This window comes from Lampetra fluviatilis, chromosome 3 (genome assembly GCF_964198595.1).
Source record: "Lampetra fluviatilis chromosome 3, kcLamFluv1.1, whole genome shotgun sequence".
Classification (NCBI taxonomy): Eukaryota; Metazoa; Chordata; class Hyperoartia; order Petromyzontiformes; family Petromyzontidae; genus Lampetra; species Lampetra fluviatilis.
Window position 1 is genome coordinate 12,423,074 of NC_136277.1, and position 17,775 is coordinate 12,440,848.

Here is a 17,775-nt window from a genome sequence, read left to right on the forward strand (position 1 = left end):
GCAGCGCGTTCAGGGGCTCGACGCAAATGTCGAGGTCTGCTCAGCCACGACAAGAGGGCTTCATCATGGGACCTCCTTTGCCAGTATCAAAATATACCAATAGGGTTTTCCCCTTTTTTTTCTGGCAACAAAACTGACACCTTTTGCAAGGAATCATGTCTACATTAACCACAATACTTGCAGTCAAATGCAAACAAAAACACAATGCTCTGGTAATTTATGCATTGTCTTTGAAACTGATTGGTCCACACCAGAGACAGCTTTCTTTGGAGCCTCGTCTCACATGGTGTTCGACCAGATGACGCCAAAAGGCGCACAGTTCAAGTTCAAGACAACGCAATACCAGAGTAATGAGAGCTCGGGGTAAGCAGCTACGGTCATCTGGTCGAACACCATCTGAGACGAAGCTCCAAAGAAAGCTGTCCTCTGGTGTGGACCAATCAGTTTCAAAGACAATGCATAAATTGTCAGAGTATTGTGTTTTTGTTTGCATTTGACTGCAAGTATTGCGGTTAATGTAAACATGATTCCTTGCAAAAGGTGTCAGTTTTGTTGCCAGAAAAAAGGGGGAAACCCTATTGGTAAGAGGGCTTCAGCAGAGAGAGAGAGAGTTCGTGTCGTTTTGCCGTTCCTCCTCGGTTGAGAGGGAGCGCAGGCCGCAGTGGTTGGGTTCGCCATGTGGACGTGTGTTGAACTTCTTTCGCGCCGTACGTAGCCAGCCGTGCTTATCCCCTGTGGGCTGGTGGAACCAGCGAGTTCCTACCAGTAGCATCTCCTAGCCACCACGGCAACGAGTCCCATAGCAAACGCTGCCCAGTAACTGAATGTCAAAACGGTGTGAGGTTTCGTTATACATGTTTTTTTAATCAAAAAAAAGGGTTAAATCCGACACGATAATATTACAACTCAATACGCATACGGACCCGCTATGGCAATGCTACATTGAAAACAACATTTTTTTTTATAAAGTCTACAATATTTATCTATGCAACACTTTGAAATACCTAAAATATTAATACATCGAGCAGAATGCTATACACACATATATAGCGAGGGTTACTTTTTTGTTTTCGTTTAACGCATTCATTTCATTAAGATGTCACGCTATTACTTCCAGAAAGGTTTACACTTCACGCGACATACCAACACTTTGTGTTCGTGGTGATGCTGGAGGGTGGAAGGGGTAACATCTGTTGCCATTTCACAAATCCCCCCCCACCCCGACATCTGGCACCACCAACAGGGCGACGCGTCTTGGCGAGGCGAGAGATTCGAGCAGCGGACGTTTCATTTTGTTTTCGGAGATGCCGTCCCCCGGCACAGCGAACGCGGCAGCGCGGTTCTGTGCGTTGCCGATTTTGTGTCAACCCCCCCCTCCTACCGCCCCCCCCCCTCCGATCGCCCCCCCTCTACCGCCCCCCCCCCCTCCGATCGCCCCCCCTCCTACCGCCCCCCCCTCCGATCGCCCCCCCCCTCCGATCGCCCCCCCCTCCTACCGCCCCCCCCTCCGATCGCCCCCCCTCCTACCGCCCCCCCCCTCCGATCGCCCCCCCTCCTACCGCCCCCCCCCCTCCTACCGCCCCCCCCCCTCCTACCGCCCCCCCCCCGTCCTACCGCCCCCCCCCCCTCCTACCGCCCCCCCCCGTCCTACCGCCCCCCCCCGTCCTACCGCCCCCCCCCGTCCTACCGCCCCCCCCCGTCCTACCGCCCCCCCCCGTCCTACCGCCCCCCCCCCGTCCTACCGCCCCCCCGTCCTACCGCCCCCCCTCCTACCGCCCCCCCCCTCCTACCGCCCCCCCCTCCTACCGCCCCCCCCTCCTACCGCCCCCCCCCTCCTACCGCCCCCCCCTCCTACCGCCCCCCCCCCTCCTACCGCCGCCCCCCCCCTCCTACCGCCCCCCCCCCTCCTACCGCCCCCCCCTCCTACCGCCCCCCCCCCCTCCTACCGCCCCCCCCCCTCCTACCCGCCCCCCCCCCTCCTACCGCCCCCCCCCCTCCTACCGCCCCCCCGTCCTACCGCCCCCCACCTCCTACCGCCCCCCAACCGCGTCCGATACGGAAGACTCGTTTCGTACCGACAAAGGTGAACCCCCCGTCCCCCGTTCTGACTCAAGAACGCTCGCCTCATCCAGGTCCATGAAGCCTCATCAGCTCCGAATGGATGTCTCGTCTGATACAGGACCATCATACTCCGATACAGAAGCACAATTTCATTCCATGCAGGACCCTCGGCTCAACTGATAGAACCCTCGGCTCAACCGATACAAAACCAACATCTCAACCGATACAGAACCATCATCTCATCCGATACAGAACCATCATCTCATCCGAAACAGGACCATCGTCTCATCCGATACAGGACCATCATCTCAACCGATACAGGACCATCATCTCATCCGATACAGAACCATCATCTCATCCGAAACAGGACCATCGTCTCATCCGATACAGAACCATCATCTCAACCGATACAGGACCATCATCTCAACCGATACAGGACCATCATCTCAACCGATACAGGACCATCATCTCAACCGATACAGGACCATCATCTCAACCGATACAGGTCCATCATCTCAACCGATACAGGACCATCATCTCATCCGATACAGGACCATCATCTCATCCGATACAGGACCATCATCTCATCCGATACAGGACCATCGTCTCATCCGATACAGGACCATCGTCTCATCCGATACAGGACCATCGTCTCATCTGATACAGGACCATCGTCTCATCCGATACAGGACCATCGTCTCATCCGATACAGGACCATCATCTCAACCGATACAGGACCATCGTCTCATCCGATACAGGACCATCATCTCATCCGATACAGGACCATCGTCTCATCCGATACAGGACCATCATCTCATCCGATACAGGACCATCGTCTCATCTGATACAGGACCATCATCTCATCCGATACAGGACCATCGTCTCATCTGATACAGGACCATCGTCTCATCCGATACAGGACCATCGTCTCATCTGATACAGGACCATCATCTCATCCGATACAGGACCATCATCTCATCTGATACAGGACCATCATCTCATCCGATACAGGACCATCGTCTCATCCGATACAGGACCATCATCTCATCTGATACAGGACCATCATCTCATCTGATACAGGACCATCGTCTCATCTGATACAGGACCATCATCTCATCTGATACAGGACCATCGTCTCATCCGATACAGGACCATCATCTCATCCGATACAGGACCATCGTCTCATCCGATACAGGACCATCATCTCATCCGATACAGGACCATCGTCTCATCCGATACAGGACCATCGTCTCATCCGATACAGGACCATCGTCTCATCTGATACAGGACCATCATCTCATCCGATACAGGACCATCGTCTCATCCGATACAGGACCATCATCTCAACCGATACAGGACCATCGTCTCATCCGATACAGGACCATCATCTCATCCGATACAGGACCATCGTCTCATCCGATACAGGACCATCATCTCATCCGATACAGGACCATCGTCTCATCTGATACAGGACCATCATCTCATCCGATACAGGACCATCGTCTCATCTGATACAGGACCATCATCTCATCCGATACAGGACCATCGTCTCATCCGATACAGGACCATCATCTCATCTGATACAGGACCATCATCTCATCCGATACAGGACCATCGTCTCATCCGATACAGGACCATCGTCTCATCTGATACAGGACCATCATCTCATCTGATACAGGACCATCGTCTCATCTGATACAGGACCATCATCTCATCTGATACAGGACCATCGTCTCATCCGATACAGGACCATCATCTCATCCGATACAGGACCATCGTCTCATCCGATACAGGACCATCATCTCATCCGATACAGGACCATCATCTCATCCGATACAGGACCATCATCTCATCCGATACAGGACCATCATCTCATCCGATACAGGACCATCATCTCAACCGATACAGGACCATCATCTCATCCGATGGACCATCATCTCACCTAATGTAGAATGTTCATCGCAATCGAATGCAGAACCGATCCATAACAAAATCCTCCATCTCATCTCATGCAGAACCCTGGTCTCATCCGATGGAACGTATCGTGCCCATGATGGATAACCCCTCTTCCATCCGATAGACACAAACCTCATCTTTCATTCCACACAGAAGCCTTATTCTTACCATACAGAACCCTTATCATACAAACAGAGACCCCCACCACCGCCCCCTCGTTTAATCAAATTCAAAAGGACCAAGAACATCGGATTCTAACCGAATACAAAAACCGTCAACTCAGCCGATACAAAACCATCATTTCACCCAACACGGAATGATTACCTCATCCGATACGGAATCATTCTCATCATCTCATCCCATACAGAACCCTCATCTCATCACGGGGTGGGGGGGTGTGGGCTCAGAACCTCTTAAATGTTTCGTCTGCTGCAGTGTTGGGCCACAACTCCGCTCCCATCGACGAGCGGCGATAAAGAAATCTATGGAGCGCCTTAAGAAAAAAAACAACAACGCACTCGGGGTTAATTAAATACCGTCAAAATGTGTACACCTCGGGGGTTAGTTCGCGACGACATCGACGGCTGGTTAGTTACGACGCGACTCGTCGCTTCGTTGCAACTCTACACAAATGAGAGCAACTGTAGCCCCCCTCACCGTAATATCTCAACCCCCCCCCCCACCGAACCCTCCACACGCACAGCAATATGTACGAGCATAACAGAGGGGGGGGTTTCTTAAATTTCCCTTTTTGGAAGGTCAGATCGTGTGAAAAAGTAATTCTCCCCACCGCTGCCACCAACGCGACGCAGATCACCAAATCGTCGTCGAGGAGATTTGCCTTTTGTCGCGTTGAAAACAAACGACGCGCCGATTCGTCACCCAGAGTTGGGCCACGCGCACGTCAGAGGTCGCAAACGGGTTTTCATTCCTTACCCGTACCCGGCCGCACCAGGGTCGCAAACGGGTACCCGTACCCGTAACCCTACCCGGCTACTCGGCCGGGTATCGGGTAGGGTACAGGTACCCGTTTGCGACCTCTGGGATGAAGCCATGTTGCAGCCGTGGGTGGGTTGATTCTAGGAACTTGAATTGTGAGAAGAGACAAGACGTTGGGAAATGAGTGACAAACGGTGACTCACCAGTGACTCACGGCCTACCTGTACCCGGCCGGGTACAGGTAGCCGGGTATCGGGTAGGGTACGGGTATCGGGTACCCGGTTGCGACCTCTGACGCGCACACACGCAGGGGCTTGCGTCGGAGTCGTCGTTGTCGTCGGCCCCCTCGGGGTTCCAAGGGTGACGTCCGGTCAGTTCGAGCGCTTGGCTCGGCAGTCCAATTCTGCGGGGTCATTGCCCACCGGCGGGGAGTTGAACCGCGTGGCAGCGTCGTCACAATTGCGACGACCCATTTGATGTATTTTACGCGATCTAACCCCCAATATTTTTGTTTTTAAAAAACCCCTCTATTGTGGAAAACTATTGGTCGCGAAAGCCTTACTACTACTTGCTACTGTGTTAAATATGTAAATATGTACGAGGTTCAGTAAGCCCCCCCTGGTAACTGGCAGTGGATAAGCAATACATTATTATAAGTTAACGGTTTCTCGGCGCGATGATAACATTGCTCATCAGCTGCAGATAATAAAAAAGTAAAAATCGATTTCCAAGTCATTCGTGGCTAAACTAAACTACATCATTAGACCTCCTTTGCCAGTACCAAAATATAATAATAGGGGTTTTTTCCCCTGAACCTGAAACCTTTTTCTTTTACAAGAAATCATGTCTGCATTAACCACAACACTTGTGGTCAAGATGCAAACATTTTGCAACATTTTGACCACATGTATTGTGGTTAATGCAGCAATGATTCCTCGTAAATAAAAAAGGTTTCAGTTTTGTTGCCAGAAAAAAGGGGCTGCCATCACAAACGAGTCGTGAGTTTTCTTGTGTCTCCTGTTGGTTCGGCGAAGTTACCTCGTTTTATACCGGTAGGAACCTCCTGGTTACACCAGCCCACAGGGGATTATTGTGTCCGTCCGTCCGTCGTGCATCCAAAAATGGGAGCGGTGGGGCTGGGTGGAGAGGGTGGGGAGGGGCTGGGGGGGGAGGGTGGGGAGTGGCTGGGTGGGGAGGGGAGGGTGGGGAGGAGCTGGGTGGGGAGGGGAGGGGAGGGTGGGGAGGGGCTGGGTGGGGAGGGTGGGACTGGCTGGGAGGTGGGAGGGGCTGGGTGGAGAGGGAGGGGCTGGATGGGGAGGGGTGGGAGGGGCTGGGTGGGGAGGGTGGGGCTGGGTGGGGAGGGTGGGGAGGGGCTGGGTGGGAAGGGGCTGGGTGGGGAGGGTGGGGCTGGCTGGGAGGTGGGAGGGGTGGGGCTGGGTGGGGAGGGGCTGGGTGGGGAGGGTGGGGCTGGGTGGGGGGTGGGAGGGGTGGGGCTGGTCACCCCGTGGTGCCCTTATAAAACTAAACGTTTAACCTACTCACGCCGGCTTGTGCCCGCCCTCACAGTCGGCCATATTTGCGGAATACACCACGCCGCCGTTGACCCTGCAGGCCATTGACCGAGCAACCCAACGTTCCTACCAGCTCCCTCCGCAGGAATGTGTTTATAATGTATGGGGGCATTGTCTTTGAGACTCATTGGCCTACACCAGAGGCAGCAGCCTTCTTTGTGACCCAGTCTCACCACCAGTGTCAGACCAGAGGACGACGCCAGAAAGCGAACAGCACAGAGACAATGCCACACATATCGGAGCATTTATATCTCGGGGTGAGCAGCTGTATCGTGGGATAATTTTTGCCAGTTATCAAAGTATGAAAGAAAAAAATAGGTGTTACTCTTTGCTGGCAATAAAACAGGAGTTGTGTGTTAAGATGTCCTAACACCAAATAGGCGATACCTTTCGCAAGGAATCGAGTTGGCATTAAGCGTTCTCTGGCCTGTCGCTGGTGAGACTGGGCCCTACTGAAGGCTGTCGTCTCTGGTGTAGGCCAATGAGTTTCAAAGACGATGCCCATATTATCAGAGCGTTTTTGTTGTTTGGATGTTCACAAGTAGTGCGCGTGGTTTCGAGGCCGACCGAAATTCGGTTTCGGTTTCGGCTCCGAAAGTTGGCAAATTGCCTCTTTCGTCATTGACTTTTGGTTTCGGACTAAAGTACATTTTTTTTTACTTTCGGTTTCGGAGGTACGACCATACTTCACCGCGCACTGGTCAGCGCGGGCCGGCGAAGTTGGCGGCGGTCCCGGGACCGCATCGGATCTCATCGGATATCGCTCACCACGGCAGGCTATTAAACCCGGGTCTCACTTGGGGTTTCACGCCGTTGCGGGTACACTGCCGTGCCATCAACCCCCGCCCCCACCTCCACCGCCTCTTAAGTTCACAGAGCGCCTCAAACGCGACCGCATCTCAGGTTGGAAGAAACGGAACGAAGACGCGTGGGGGGATAGGAGCGGCCGAGTTACAGGACGCTGGGAGAATACGTCGGCTTAGATCCCTTCTCACCGTTGCGATGGCGTCGCCCACGTTGAGCGTGCTTCGTCGGTTCTACTTCCGATGCCCGTTCCGATGATGTGCGTGCGTGTACGTAGTCGAAAACGGACCCAGAAGAAAAAAAAAGACTTAAACAACATTAATCTTTGGTGTTTTCGGTAAAGTCACGAAGGTAAAAAAGAAAATTAAAATAAATTTAAACACGACGTTTCGGAGGCAACACAAGCTTCCGTCTTCAGGTGGCACCGTCACACAGTAATTTTAATAATAATTAATTATTATTAAAATTACTGTGTCACAGCAAAATTACTGTGACACAGTAATTTTAATAATAATTACTGTGTCACAGCAAAATTACTGTGTCACAGTAATTTGAATTACTGAAGACGGAAGCTTGTGTTGCCTCCGAAACGCCGTGATTTAATTTATTTCTATTTTCTTCTTCACCCACATGACTTTACCGAAAAAACCAACGAGTATGGACCCTCGCAGTCACGAAAACTTCATCCCTAGAATTAAACAAAATTACTTTATCGGCACCGAGGCTCCCACGAGGCCACGTGGGGGAGCGGGGCGGCTTCGGCCAGAAGGCTGCCGTAGAGCGGCGGCGGTCGTGTCATTGCGGTTCTCTCGCGGCGAGTGACGGCGTCTTTATAAAAACAAGGGTGTCACTGCCGCCGACACCGCCGCGCTTCCTCGAATCAAATCGATGCCGAGCCGCTCCCGTTGCCGAGATTCGGCGGTGAACGGGGGGACACCCCGGCACCGCGACCCTGCCGCGACTTGCAGGGCGTCCCGGGGAACGGGAGAAAGGCGTCTCGGGACGCCGGGTCTAGGACAGAGGTCGATTTGCGCGCAGGGCAAAGGGGCGGCATCGGGAGAGCGAATAAGAGCGGAAGCCAAATAATGCGGCGGATGTCAACGGCCTTCGGGGGGCGTGTGGCGCGATCGGTGTGAACGCGTTAAGCGGGTTCGAGTTTGGACACCAAGCAGAGAGGGGGTTGGCGTGTCTACCGCACCGATGATCTCCTATAATACAGGCAGTCCCCTGAGTTACGATGGTCCGACTTATGATATTTCGATCTTACGATGGCGATAGCGATACGAGAAAATTGCCAGCAACAACCTTAACATCGTTCAAGTGTGCAGACGACAGACAGAAGCTTGGTGAATACAGTACAATATGATACGTTACGATACGTTCAATGCATGTGTGTGATACGTAGCTTTAGCGATTTCATTTTGGGGTTACCACGATACGATACGTTCAATGCATGTTAAAAGTTTTTATGGCAGATGGGACTGTTTCCTGAAAAAACTTTCTATTAAATTGCAGTTCATATAGGTAGGCTAAGAATTTACCTTGTTTGTTTTACTTTACATTTTACCGTGCAATACAGTATTGTAATCAATAAATACATACGGTATATAGTGTATACAGTACGGCACTGTTAATTGTTCTGTTTTGCTAAATTATCACCGTTCTTTAAGACTCCTGGGTAGGCTAGGCCATCTTCGACTTACGATATTTTCCACTTACGATGGGGGTCGTCGTAACGCATCTCCGTCGTAAGTAGAGGACTACCTGCAATAGCCGAAGCAGTGTTAACACCCGACACTGCTCGAAAACAGCGAAACCCCGTTCTAATACAGGTCGGATGCATCTGGTATCGGGGGGGGGGGGGGGGGACCGTAATACTGCCGTGCTGCGGGACGGGGATCAATGTGACATGTTGGGGTGGGCTTTCGCGACCAACGCTCTTCACGATGGAGGTTCCTGTTGGGTTAGATCGCGGGAAAAAGTATAAACGTGCCACCACCAGCGGGGGATTTTTGACGCGCGTAAAAAAAATGCGCCAAATGAGTTGCCCGCTTCAGCCCCGCCGGTTGTGCGCTGGGGGAGTGAATCCGCGGCATTTACACTCCGAGTACGGTGCGACGTTTCCGCTGGTTGATTACGCCCCAGCATCGAAAAACAAAGCGCACACCGGGACACACACACACACAGCCACCCTCCCGTCAGTTTAACGCCGCCCACTTGAACATAGTCACGCCCACACGACCACTTAGCACCGCCCGCCCCCCAAAGACATAGACCCCCGCCCCCCCCCCCCCCCCGTATAGCCTTAACGGACTGTTGGGGCAAGTGTTGTTAGCGAGCAGCACCTATGAAGGCCGGCACGTTACACGAGGGGGTGGGTCAGAGGTCGCAAACGGGTTTTGATTCCTTACCCGGCCGCACCAGGGTCGCAAACGGGTACCTGTACCCTACCCGATACCCGGGTACGGGTAGGGTACGGGTATCGGGTACCTGATTGCGACCTCTGGGATGAAGCCAAGTTGCAGGCGCGGGTGGGTTGATTCTAGGAACTTGAATTGTGAGAAGAGACAAGACGTTGGGAGATGAGTGACAAACGGTGACTCACCAGTGACTCACGGCCTACCCGTACCAGGCCGCACCAGGGTCGCAAACGGGTACCCGTACCCGGCCGGGTCACCGGGTTCGTAGAGTCAACCGCTACGAACTCGGGTCACCGGGTTCGTAGCGCTCCACACCACCGCACACGCGAGCGTCGTCGCCGTAACAGAGCGAGCAAATCGGACGCCCATCAGAGATTTGCCCCCCCCCACACCCCCCCCCCCCCTCCCTCATATAGGGAAGAAAGTGTAGGCGTTGCATTGACCAAAGGGGGGGCCCACGTGTCTGCCCCATACACACACACATTACATGTTCATTGTAGTATCGTGAACCGAGGTGACTTCGTATCGATTCAGCTCGGCCGATCCGGCACCCAAGCTCGATGTCAAGCGAGTATAAAAGGAACGATGAACGGCCCGAGTACCCGACCCTGCGAGAAACGGCGGTCGAAAACCCCCCCTCCTCTCGCGCAACCGACGACGTTGCCGACGTACGCGTCGTAACGTCGTCCGTTTCTCCTCCGACTCCGTTTCGACGCGCGTCTTGAAAGCGTCGCTTCATTGGCAGTCGATTCGCGAGGCGATCGAACAACACCTGCGTCGAGTGGCCGCGCGCCCGTCGGCAAGATCTGCGGCGGCTGCCGTCGCGCTCCGCTTTTACCGGAACCACGCGGCGCCACCCCGCCGTTCACAGGCCCATTTCCTGACTCAAGAGCCGAACGGGTCTCACGAATACTTTTGACGGGCAACGCATCAACAGCAACAACCGTCGTTCGCCGTTTGGTCGCGGTGACGTCGCCATGGCAGCTGCGCCGGGCTAGGTGCACTTGGAGGCCACGCAGAGTGTCGAAGGCTCGCTACTGGCAGGAGGTCACGGGACAGACCCAGGGTGCCGCGGGTTGACTAACCGAGATGACTGGCAGATGCCAACTTGCTGTGTTTTAGCCGCCCGACGCTCCGCTCGTTGTTGTGAGCGTCGCTCCTCCGCCCTGCCGCTGTTGTTGCGAGGCCTCCAACTGCCCTTCACGAGCCTCCTCCTCCTCCACAGACGCCGATCTTGACACCGCCGGTACCGGTCATCGGCAAGTCCACTCGGCTCCACATCCTCCTCTACCACATCAAGTCCATCTCTTCTCTAGCCCGTGCCGCGCCCGGTTAGCGCCCCTCTCTCCGGCCAAACAAAAGACACACACACGGCGCTGTCGCCCGTCACCGCAAGAGGTCCCTCGCCCCGGCAGAGGTGATGGAGCGCGCTAATACGAGAAACGCCGGGACTTGCCGAAGCGAATCGATTGCCCCTCCGAGCGAAGGACGTTGCTCGTGGGATCACGTCAACTCGATGGGGTGGCTCGCGCAGGGACCGTGACGGCTACGGTGCAACGTGGCCCGCGGTCGATCGCTGCGTAGGCATGAATGTGCCATGAATGACCAAACGGTGGGCCACTTTGCCGAAATATCGCTTGTGGCCAGGTCGCTTCTGAAGTTTATCACCTCGGTGGGCTTTGCCTGGTAGGATGGGGATGGTTTAAGTTGTATTTGTATGTGTCCGAGTGATTTGTTTACCTTTCTTGATCGTGTTTTTGTACCGTTTGTTGTTGTGACGTTCTTACCCGTGTCCCTACTGGGCATCTGTCAAAAGAAGAGCTTCATAGCTCGTCGGATTCCTCCAGTATAAATAAACATTCTGATGAACTGTTAACTATTTGTGTTTTGCCAGGTGAAGCCCATACTGAGATGTGAATGATAGCTTAACGAAGTGGCTTTTCGTCACGTGGACATTTATAGCAGCCAAATACTTTTGAAACTCACACTGATTCTGCGTGTGGAGCGGGAAAACCTGGAGGACCCGGAGAAAAAAAATCCACATGACCCCGAGGAGAGAGACCATGCAAACTCCAAATATACAGCAGCAGGCATCGTCAGGGTCGGGATAGAACCCATGAGCTCCCGTATACCAGGCGAGGTAGTTAACGTCCCGCCACCCATGATGGCTGGTGGGTCACGGCCCGAATGTTGCGAGAAAAAAGAACTCCCGCGGCCGTCGGGAAGGTGCAGCACAGCGAAGTCTCATTGAAACATGGGGATCGAGCGTTCCCCCCCCACACCCTCACACGCGTGGGGGCTTTCTCCGGGTATGAACACTGGACAGTTGGGTGCAAAAAAACACCTCGAGATATGCACGGCAGAACCCCCCTCTGAACGACCACCCCCATTAACGACTGATCGCTTAACAGCGGGGGCCTCCGTGGAGGCCAACGTGTTCGCTTACCGACCATTCCCCTGTTTTTAACGACGGGCCGTTTGCAGGTCCGGTGAAGATTAATTAATGCATCGATCGGCCACGTTTATTTCAATATTACGGTGTTCATAATGCTGTTTAGTATCTTTACGTGTTAATATCCGTTGTTTAAATACTTATAAAAGCCACGTTTTCTGGCTGTGAAAACGGGGTTCACCTTCGATGCCATCGGAACGAATTGAGCCTTTGTAGCGCGCATTTCCCCGACTCGCTTAACGACCAAACCGCTTTGCGGACACGTGAACGGTGACTGGCGACAAAATGTTCAAAGTCAACAGCCGTCGTCACCTTGTTTAACACCGGCTAGTCACGTGACCACCTATCAAGTGACCGAGAAAGAGCCGTGGGAGGGGTGGGGGGGGGGCGGTCCAGTTCGCGAGGCTGATGATTTTCGGCGGCGGCGGCGGCAGAAAAAAAAAAACCCCCAAAACGCACAAAAACCTCCGTCTCCTGTCTGCCACTTAAATGACGACGATGACGCCGACGACGACGGTGGCTACAGGACCATGGCTACAGCGACGACGACGACGACAAAACTCGCTCGACCATCACGGCTGCCGCAGAGAAATCAAAACTTAAGAACACGGCGGGCGGTGGGGGGGGGCGGTGGTGATGGGGGACGGGGACGGGGACGGGGTCACGGTCCAACCATTCCCCTCGCTTCCCTAGCAAACGACGGTTCTCTTCTCCTCCCCTCGGTCCCCCCGCACCTCCCACCCCCCACGGAACCTTCCCCCTCCCCCCCGCGCCGACCGGCGCGCGCCGTTGACCGCCCCTCCCACCGGCATCTCCGCCGTGGGAGCGGCCGTTCCCCCACTCCCCGTTGGTGAGCGGAGTGGGAAGGAAAAATAAAATAAAAAATCGGGCGAGGCATCGACACCGCCGTTCTCCTCCCTCTGACGGACGGCCAGTGAGGGAGGGGGGGGGGGCGAGGGGGGGGGGGCAAGGGGGCGGGGGGGGGGTCACCCTTTACTCTCGTCCCCTTCCGCCGCCTCCACCGCGGCTGCCCACGCGAGCTCGGCGCGCGCGTGCGACCGCATGTGGTGCTTGAGGTTGGAGCTGAACGAGAAGGCTTTCCCGCACTCGCCGCAGCTGTAGGGCGTCTCGCCCGTGTGCGTGCGCTGGTGGCTCTTGAGGCTGTAGTTGCGCGCGAACTCTTTGCCGCACACGTCGCAGCTGTACGGCTTGGCGCCCGTGTGCAGCCGCCGGTGCGTGACGAGGTGGCCGCTCTGAGTGAACGCCTTTCCGCACTCGTCGCAGCTGTACGGCGTCTCGCCCGTGTGCGTGCGACGGTGGATGCGGTAGGAGCCGCGGCGGGCGAACGCTTTGCCGCACGCCTCGCAGCGGTAGGGCGTCTCGCCCGTGTGCGAACGCTGGTGGGCGCGCAGGTCTCCGCTCTGCGTGAATGCCTTGCCGCAGATGTGGCAGAAGTAGGGCCGCTCGCCCGTGTGCGAGCGCACGTGCACCGTCAGCTGGCCCGACCACGCGCAGCGGAAGTCGCAGCGGGAGCAAGCGTACGGGCGCTTCGATGTTTCGTCGGTGGCGGCGGCGGTGGTGGCGGCGGTGGTGGCGGCGCCGTTGCGCTCGCTGCGCTTTGACGGAGGCTTGGCGGGGGGGGGCGGGCTGGCCGTCGGCGGGGGGGGGCCCGCGCGCGCGACTTTCGCACGCGGCCGCCGTGCAGGATCGGGCGGCCGGGACGACGTTTCGGGCAGCCGCCCTCGACGATGTCTGCTGAGAGACGGGAGGTGGGGGGGGGAGGTGCAGTTGTGGTTGTTGTTGTTTGACTCGCATCCCACTGGGATTTTTTGTACATAGTGTTGGTGTGCGGTGCTTTTTCTGCAATATTTTTCTGTCTTTTCTTGGATTTTCTGTTTGCACTTAGTCACATAGTCACTATAAAAGGTTTTCTTGTTCATGTTTTTGTTATTTGTTTGTTGCGGTTGCACCCAATTCAAGAGCCGAATGGCTCACAGGGCTACACCTAATACATGAACTTGAACTTGTTGGGGGAGCAGAGGGGGGGGGCAGCGCTTGCTGCCAACCGCTTGAAGTATTTTATTTAAGTTACACAATCAGAATATATGGGCGCTGTTATGAATTTCCACGTGACGATGATGAGCCAATTTCTTTGATCCATCATTTGCGACAGCCAGGGTCGATTATGAATAAGTATAACCCGTAAAAACAAAGTTTTTCACTATAAATCCTTTATATGCGTGGTAGCGAACTAAACATAAAGGATTTAAAAAAATATATTCGCCTGTGGAGGACGCGGGGATCGATCCCGCGACCTTTGGCATGGGAAGCGAGGGCGCTACCAACTGCGTTACTCCACCACGGCCTGTGGAGGGGTTACGCTCTGGGCTCTTACACTGTGACGTTCAGCCAAATCCATGAATGAGTTCTATTTGAATATATGTAAAATAATTTTTTTTTGCCTAAAAAGTGTAAAATTTTGGGAATTTCTTTAAAATTTTGGGAGTCTGTGTGGAAAATGTCAGCTCGATTGGATCACGGGAAGTGGGTTAAAAAACGAGCGAAAGATTTGCACGGTCCTAAGCAAGCAAGCAAGCACGCAAGCAAGCAAACTTAATATAAAGGATTAAAAAGAGGGCTCTTTCCCCCGTAGCTCATGGGGCCCTTACGTGACGAAATAAAAAAAAAAGTTGTAATACGACTGCGACCGCACGAACGTTCAATCGCCGCTTGCACCCCCACCCGAAAGTTTTCTTGTCTGTAACCGTCCGTCTGGCACTGGGTTCACGATAAAAAAAAATGTAAAAAAAAAATTTCCGATAAAACATTTTTTTTTACAAATAAAAATTACGATAACAAAAACCAAAAAATCACGTACCGAGACCGCCCTGCGCTTCGTGTAAACCACCCAGCGCCCCCTCAAGGTCACCCATCGCTGCTCCCGGCACGTCCCCGCCGGAGTCGATACCTTGGCTGGGGGGCTCCTCGGCCAGGGGCAGGATCCAGTGCTCCTCGTCGTCGAGAGCCGTGGGAGACGGAGGGAGGAACTCCCCGGCCTCGTCTGGGAGGGGAGGGGAGGGAGGAAAAACAATCCCAACGAGCACAGCGGCAAATCTCCGTTAATACTGGTTGGAACCCACTGGTTGCACCAGCCCACAGGGGATTATTGTGTCCGTCCGCCAGTCCGTCGTGCAGGCAGGGGCTGGGTGGGGAGGGGTGGGGAGGGTCTGGGTGGGGAGGGTGGGGCTGGGTGGGGAGGGGCTGGGTGGGGAGGGGAGGGTGGGGAGGGGAGGGTGGGGAGGGGCTGGGTGGAGAGGGTGGGGCTGGGTGGGGAGGGGCTGGGAGGGGAGGGGCTGGGTGGGGAGGGTGGGGAGGGGCTAGGTGGGGAGGGGAGTGTGGGGAGGGGCTGGGTGGAGAGGGTGGGGCTGGGTGGGGAGGGTGGGAGGGGTGGGGCTGGGTGGGGAGGGGCCGGTCACCCCGTGGTGCCCTTATAAAACTCAACGTTTAACCTACTCACGCCGGCTTGTGCCCGCCCTCACAGTCGGCCATATTTGCGGAATACACCACGCCGCCGTTGACCCTGGCCATTGACCGAGCAACCCAACGTTCCTACCAGCTCCCTCCGCAGAAATGTGTTATTTTCACTGACGGGAGGCAAGCCGCGTTAGGCTTTCGCGACCGACGTTGCCCATAACGGAGCGTCAAGTTCTTTGAGGAATGGATCGCGAAAATACCGATGCGTCGTTACAATTGTTAACGCTGCCATGGGGGGGTCTTCTCTCCAACTACCGATTCACTCACTCGCCACCCATTCACTCACCCACGAACACACCCAATCACCCACTCAATCGCGAGATCATTTCACCCACCCACTCTGCTAATCACCTGCCCACTCACTCACTGCCTGCCGGCCGAGTCGCCCTTAATAAAGAGCGTCTTAAATCTACGTGCTTCACTCGGGAGAGAAATTCATATTAATAACGATAATCGTCAAACTCAGGCCGAGGAGTTTCAAGGTGCGAGGCGCTCATCGTTGCGACCACCGCCACCTGGGGCCCGTTTTTTTACGTGAACGAGGCTCTGTACGACGGTTTCGCAGATAATACGACGACGATCCACATTCACCGCTTATAATGGTTCAATCTACAGTAAAACCTTGGATTGCGAGCATAATTCGTTCCGGAAACGTGTTTGTAATCCAAAGCACTCGTATATCATCTTCTTGGTTCTTTCGGTAAAGTCACGTAGAAGGGAAATCATAAAATAATAAAAATAACACATAATAAAATATTTCTCACGACGTTTCAGCCACAACAAGGTGACAAACAGGTCTATGTGAAAGACACTGTCTTTCCGACAGACCTGTTCTTCACCTGAGGACGGCTGCTTGCGTTGTGGCCGAAACGTCGTGAGAATTATTTTTATGTTTTATTTTATTATTTTATTATTTCCCTTCTACGTGACTTTACCGAAAGAACCAAGAAGATGATGCCAGTAAATTATGATTAATGGATTGAATGAATTGGGAATGAGTGACATACTTCAAACGAGAACATGAAGATGGAACAGTAACGGTGGTGGTTATGAGGGTGAGATTAATGGAGGGGGGGGGGGGGGTCGTGGGGTGAGCTTGGGTCAACAAGAAGTGAGTTTTGAGCGAGGAGCGGAAACTTAGTGAGCGAAGGGTGACCGCTTAACACGGAGGGGGGAAGTTTGTTCCAGTGAAGGGCGGAGGGCGAGAAGAGAGAGAGAGAGCGGAAGTGTGGCTTGAGCACGAGGCGGAGAAGGAGGAACAGAGAGAGACAGAGAGACAGCAAAGAGTGAGAACGTAGCAAGGGGGCGAGAAGGCGACACGGAGAGAAATATGCGAGAGAGTTCGCAAGGTGCGGTGGGGGGGCGAGACCACGACGGGATTTGTGAACGTACGATTTTTACATCAATTCGATTTGACAATTCGATCCGAGTAACAACGGACGCACGAATTAGATAAACCTCACGCCATGCGCCACTCACTGAGGAAGCCCAAACTGTGCATGTGATCATCCTCCTCGTCCTCTTCCTCCTCCTCCTCCTCTTCCTCCTCCTCCTCTTCTTCTCCGGCGGCGATGGTCGACGCGGCGCTAGCGTCGCACAACCCCACGCCATCCATGGCGGACCGCGACGATGGTGGCGGCGGCCGACGGTTCAGACCGACCAGCGGCGCCAAAGGAGCACGTCGGACGGGCTTCCCAGTGTCAAGCCGCCAGCGGAGGACGATGAGGATGAGTCGGTGGTCGTGGTGGTGGTGGTCGTGGCGGTGGTGGTGGTGGCGTTGTCCCAGCGAGGAGGAGTCCCGTCGTTGGGAACCGGTTGAGGGGCTGGGAGACATCGGGGCGGGGAGGGCGGAGGAAGAAATGAAATTGCAAGGTCGGCGAGGTCGACGAGCCGGTAGACCCCGTTGCACGTACTTGAGTGTGTACGTACTTGAACTTCTTTCGCACCGTACGCAGCCAACCACACTAATTGGAGGTGCGGGTGGGAAGGACAACAAACTAAACACAAAACGCAGTTCTAAAGAAATTAGTTTTGAATC

The 17,775-nt window shown here is 54.6% G+C and overlaps 1 protein-coding gene across 1 annotated transcript; it reads right to left on the bottom strand.

Annotated features, from left to right (window-relative positions):
* Positions 1-7,784: 7,784 nt before the first annotated feature.
* LOC144948347 (uncharacterized) lies at positions 7,785-15,895 on the bottom strand. The gene is made up of 3 exons (XM_078877778.1): positions 15,883-15,895; positions 15,078-15,264; positions 7,785-13,955 (listed from the first exon to the last, which is right to left on the bottom strand). The coding sequence occupies exons 1-3, from the start codon at positions 15,893-15,895 to the stop codon at positions 13,190-13,192; spliced, it is 966 nt and encodes a 321-aa protein (XP_078733904.1). The 3' UTR covers positions 7,785-13,189.
* Positions 15,896-17,775: the final 1,880 nt, after the last annotated feature.